The sequence below is a fragment of the Cajanus cajan genome, chromosome 3 (genome assembly GCF_000230855.2).
Source record: "Cajanus cajan strain Asha chromosome 3, NIPB_CcT2T_4, whole genome shotgun sequence".
Taxonomy (NCBI): Eukaryota; Viridiplantae; Streptophyta; class Magnoliopsida; order Fabales; family Fabaceae; genus Cajanus; species Cajanus cajan.
In genome coordinates, this window is record NC_138519.1 from 75,903,183 (window position 1) to 75,908,869 (window position 5,687).

The window sequence follows — 5,687 nt, forward strand, 5'->3', positions numbered from 1 at the left end:
TGATAAAATTCACTTTCTATATTTGTAAAAGTTACATGGTTATAATTTGATCCCTCCTCTTAATGTATATAGGAGATTTACTTATTCTAAAAGGAAATTTAGTAGACTTACTTTACTAAACAATTTATGTTATATATTAAATTTCACAATTCAACCATTAATTTAAAAGTTTTTAATGTATAGATAAAGTTTATAATTTTTTAAAAAATAAAAATTATTTAATATTTTATTTCATTAATTCAAATTAATGAATAATAATAAAAGTATTTTATACTATAATTTGTAAATTTAATTTATATATTAAAATTTTTAATTCAACAGTTAAATATTAAAATTTAATATTTAATATGAGTTATTAAATAAATAAGTTTATCAAAATTTACTTTTAGAATAATTATATATATATATATATATATATATATTAAGATTAATATTATTTGCATTAAATCTTTGTAGAGCTAAAATAATATTTCACACAGGAAGATATTTCTATCCTTCACTATTTCATTTACTCCTTTTTGAAAACATTTCGAGTACTGTTCATCTAAAGTAATTAGTATGTTATCATTTTTTTTGCTTATGTTGAAAAAAGTAGTATTTTATCATTAGGAAAAAGAAAAGTTTCGTGGGTGATCTAGGAGCAAAAGTCTAAATAAACGCATAATTAAAAACCAAGAAATAGAAACTTCAGAGGAATATAGTACAAGATCAATGAACTGAAGTGTTAGGCCAAGTGACATCGAGAGAGAACCTCAAAGGCTGACAGATGCTCTTCATGGGAACATATATATTGACTATTGACTGTTGTACCATTAACACACTAATCATGATTATATCATATATTATATTTCAATTGAGAGTTTTTTTTCTTCATTATTTTTCTTCTCTTCATTTATTCATATATTTCATATTAATTTTTTGTTTTGAACAAGCTTAGAGTTCACTTCACATTATTGATTATCCCAATCCAAAGTATTATTAGAGCAACTTAATTTAGTCGGTACGTGTTGATTCAGTACACCATCACCACTCAGATTTTTACAATAACAATACACATGTAAATAGTAAAACAGTTGACTTTGAGTAAAATTATCATATTGCTATATATATTAAAATAAGACTAATTACTTACTTCTAAGGATGCGGCCAAAGATTTCAACTCACCTCAAATATCAAAATACAATCAATGTCATAATGCTATATATACGTAGTCATTCTGATAAAGTGGTTACTAATTAACTTGAGCAATAAACTACTTTTTATTTACACATTTTTCAAATTATAACTAAAACGTTTTAAAAAGTTTTTCTTCAATAAAAATATTTTTAAATATTTTAAAATTTTAATTATTTTTAAATTTTACATTTTCATACTGTTTCTGTATTATATTTTAATATTTTAAAAAATAAATCATTATATATTCAAAATATTTATATTGAAAATTTTAAATAATATAATTTTTATATAGTCAAATATAGTATTATTTATATAATTTATTATGAATTGAATATATAAAATAAATATTTAACTTGTACATTATAAAAATTAAAATATTATTAATTGTCTTTTAATTCAATAGTTGTAAGATACGTTATATGTCACTCATGCTAATTAATTTTTAATAATCAATTTTGTGATATTTTATAGATCATCATTATATTTATTTTATATTATAACTTTTATTTTTTGTTAATTATATTAGATAATTACATATTCACAAATCTTGTGGAACTAATAATTTTCATTTTTATCTGTAAAACTCTTTTTGCTTTGCTTATTAAATTATATATATATAATTTGCATTACTATAAAATTGTTGATTGCATTAAAAAAAATTTATTCAACTCAATTTTTTCAAGAAAACAGCGTCAATCACCATCAATCAAGTATGAAATTCACGAAAAAGTCACGATACCTGAGGGAAAAAAGAAAATCAACTGAAGGCATGACAGCTTCTAGTAGCGGAAATTACAAAGTCTTCTTCACATCTAGATAAACACCGCAGCTTTTTTTTTTTTCTTCTTAAATTAAATTAAATTTCTGCCATTTCTTTAATAATTATTTTCAGAAACAAAATAGAAAATGTTGTGAAACCCAGCGAGCCAACGGATATTGAAAGCCACGTAGGAAATCACGTGACACGTCATTCACACGTGTCGTAGGCTTGCATGCATTTGCGGCAGATCTCCTTCCAAGTGGGCCCCACGTCCAACGTCACTTCCCTTATGCCCTTCTTTCTTTTATTTATTAAAATAATTTTAATAAAAAATAAAACAAATTATTTTCTCTCTGCTGTGAAAACACACACACACTCTCTCTCTCTCTCTCTCTAACCGGTTACCATTATTAAATGGTGTCCCCTTCTCCACTTCCTCTCATGCTATCTACTGAACACAAACAACTTTCGTTTGTTGTTATTGTTATTGTTGTTTCTCTTTCCTTGTTCCTTAAACACTTTGTTTCAAAAGTCCTTAAAAAGAGTTAAAAAGAAGAAAAAAATGGTGGCTGTAGTTTCCCAAGAAAATGTTGTGGCATTGGTTTCTCGTACTGGCAGGGAGTTGCAACGTTATAGAAAAGGTCGTCGCCAAGTTGTGGGGTTCGTCTCTTCCTAATCCTCTCTTGTTCTTTAATTTTTGGGAAATTGGGTTTTCATCCATGTTTTTAAGGGGGAAAAATAAAAATTGTGTTTTTCATGGGTAGGTTTTGGTTTTGCTGAATTCTGTAACCATTTTTTATTCCTCAAGGCTTTGTTCTGATATGGGTAAATTGAAACAGTTAGACTTAAAGGTTACTAGTTTGTGGATGCTGGATACTAAGAATTTTAAAATGGGTTTCTAGTGAGGGATTTGAAAATGAATTAGGTGGTGAATTTGGTATTGTATTGTTTCTCTGCAGAGTTTTATTTCATTGATTGGTTACTATTTATCTTTCACTAATTTTGTGTCTGCAAATTGCAATCATGTTCATGCAGATGTATACCATACAGATTCAAGATTGGGGAGAAAACATCGTTGGACGTTTATGATGAATTAGAAGTTCTGGTTATTAGTTCTCAGAAAGGAAAAGGGATGCTATTCCCAAAGGTAGACCCACGCTCAATTATTAGTCAATAATCAACACCCAAATGGGCCAAGTTACAATAATTTCGATTTTATTTTATTCCACCAATTCATTTATAATTATTTTGGTTGACCAAATCTCAGGGAGGTTGGGAACTAGATGAATCAAAAAAGGAGGCAGCTTTGAGAGAAACCATAGAGGAAGCTGGGGTTCGAGGCATTGTTGGGGTGAGCCATATTTAATCATGATCTCGGGCTAAATAATTTGATTAAAAAAAAAAAAAACCTTTGCAAATTAAATAGCTTTATGGTGGTGCAGGGTAAATTGGGTAAATGGAGTTTCAAGAGTAAGACTCATGACACATTCTATGAAGGGTACATGTTCCCTTTACTTGTTCAAGAGCAATTGGAGTTCTGGCCAGAGCAAAACGTTCGTCAAAGAATATGGGTAAGTAAAATAAAAAAGATGAATTGGAGCACACAATTTGAAATTGGTGGTGTTGTACTTTTTCTGAAAGAGTCTCTGATTTTGATTTGAATTTTTCTCTTTTGGGGGTGTGTGTAGATGAGCGTCACAGAAGCAAGGGATGTTTGTCAACACTGGTGGATGAAGGAGGCTCTAGACAGACTCGTAAACCGTCTAATGAGTCAAAAACTTGGTCGTGAGAAGCAAGTTCTTGGTTCTAAAAATGCCAAATCTGACTTGTAAATAGTGTAGCATCCTCAACTTTTTTGAGACGTTTCTCCCTGGGCATAAAGTTGAGAGGAGTAGGATCCAAAAGAATTGAGCCAAATGATAGTATATAAATAATAATAAATAGATAGTTGATCACATAGAAGATGGTGATTTCCCCAAATTTTTTTCCCGTGAGAAAAGGAATTTACATCTATTAGTGGGAATTATCTGTATTATTGCGAGACTAGTGGATGCATTGGTTCACAATGGAATTGCCTTGTTTTTCAAGCAATGGAGTTCTGCTGATGTAAGTCTTGGGACTATGCAGAGGGATAAGGCTTTGTTAAGAAGAAAAAAAATGAAGAGCTGCAACTTTTTTCCCTTATTTATTGCTTGGATTGATTATAGTTTTGGGTTTTTGTTTCTTTTCCATTTACTGGAAGGCTGGTTTTGTCTAGCATGAACAAAGCTAAGACGTGATCATCGTTTATACACATTGTTCAAAGAAACTTTAATGTTTAGGGATCATTCTCCATCAATGGCAATTAGAAATGGATCCATGTTAAAAACAATTTTTAGTCTCATTCTTTTGGGAGGTCGATCTATATAAATCAATTAATAGATTAAAACTAAAATATGTTTTTACCTTTTAGTTTTTAAATATGTTTTTAATCTATAATTTTAGATAAATTTACTTTTATCTTTTCAAACTTAAATTGATATTTTTATTTTAAGTTCATGTAATTTTTGAATAAATTTATTTTTAGTTTTTCAAACTTAAAATTGATATTTTAATTTTAAGTTTATGTAATTCTAGAAAAGTTTGTTTTGATTTTCAATGATCAATTGATAAAGATAAATTGAGATAATTATAAAACATTAATTAAGTTTAATGTGATATTTTTATTGAAAAAATATGTTAAGTTTAATGTGATATTTTTATCAACAAAAACATTAATATGATAGTTTTATGTGATATATTTAATAATAAATCAGTTTTATTTAAAAAAAATTCTTGAGGGAAGTGTGTAAATGTTATAATTTTTTTCTTCCAAACTTTGATTGCGATAGAAAAAAGATAATGCATCATGATTATATTGGCCGGAGAGAATGCATAAATGTCGTAAATTTCTTGACCCAGAGCTTGATTCTAATTGATAGGGGGGAAAAAACAAAAAGAGTATTGGTCGGAGTGAAAGAAAGGAGAAAAGTACCAAAAAAAGAAAAAAAAATTCACAATAAGCTACTTATGATCAAATGATCCAATTTGGACGTAGGAATTGGCAAATAGCAAATATGATGAATGGGAGAAATCCAGGGGAAATAAATATGCATGGCAGGAGTGGGAAACGATTCCTGGGACAAAAGTCAGTGATACCTAACTGATGTTTACCAGAGTTACGAACATAAGCATTAAGATTTAACAACCAAGTTGTGGTTCTCCTAATAAATGGATAAAGATGGTTGGCCATGAGCAGTCAGCACTAAGACCCCACGAAAAAAGGTGTTGGTGAGCTGGGGAAACACTCAACACCCACTATTATATGTGGAGGACGAGTATCAAAGGAAGCTCTTGATATATCCCAAAAGCCAGCCAAGGGAATCAATGTGCACTTTCAACTTTTAATAACCTCACCTCTATCTACAGTTGACCGATTGGTTTAGAATCAAATACCACTCCATTGGCACAACTTGAGAACTAGGCCCAATGTACTTTTAGGACCATGCCATTAAAGAGTCAAGATGCTCCAAAATCATCATATCCAAAGGATGAGGCTAGGTTATTGATGTAAAATATTCATCAACTTTATTAATAATTAATATGGGCCAAGCCTAATGGCGCTGAAGCCCAGTGAAGAGTTGGGTTCATGTACTGGGCCAAATTTCAAGATGGGCCTAATTTATGGAGCTCGGGGTTTCCTCACTGCTCACCAATGTGTAAAATACTAGAA

The 5,687-nt window shown here is 29.5% G+C and overlaps 1 protein-coding gene across 1 annotated transcript; it reads left to right on the forward strand.

Annotated features, from left to right (window-relative positions):
* Window positions 1-2,309: 2,309 nt before the first annotated feature.
* LOC109796533 (nudix hydrolase 18, mitochondrial) lies at window positions 2,310-4,225 on the forward strand. The gene is made up of 5 exons (XM_020356203.2): window positions 2,310-2,596; window positions 2,972-3,083; window positions 3,204-3,287; window positions 3,379-3,507; window positions 3,625-4,225. The coding sequence occupies exons 1-5, from the start codon at window positions 2,499-2,501 to the stop codon at window positions 3,766-3,768; spliced, it is 567 nt and encodes a 188-aa protein (XP_020211792.1). The 5' UTR covers window positions 2,310-2,498; the 3' UTR covers window positions 3,769-4,225.
* The last annotated feature ends 1,462 nt before the right edge of the window (window positions 4,226-5,687 follow it).

Coding starts and splice junctions, on each gene's coding strand:
- LOC109796533 (XM_020356203.2), top strand. CDS start 2,499: ATGGTGGCTGTAGTTTCCCAAGAAAATGTTGTGGCATTGGTTTCTCGT. Junction 3,084..3,203: donor AAGGGATGCTATTCCCAAAG/GTAGACCCACGC, acceptor ACCAAATCTCAG/GGAGGTTGGGAACTAGATGA. Junction 3,508..3,624: donor ACGTTCGTCAAAGAATATGG/GTAAGTAAAATA, acceptor GGGTGTGTGTAG/ATGAGCGTCACAGAAGCAAG.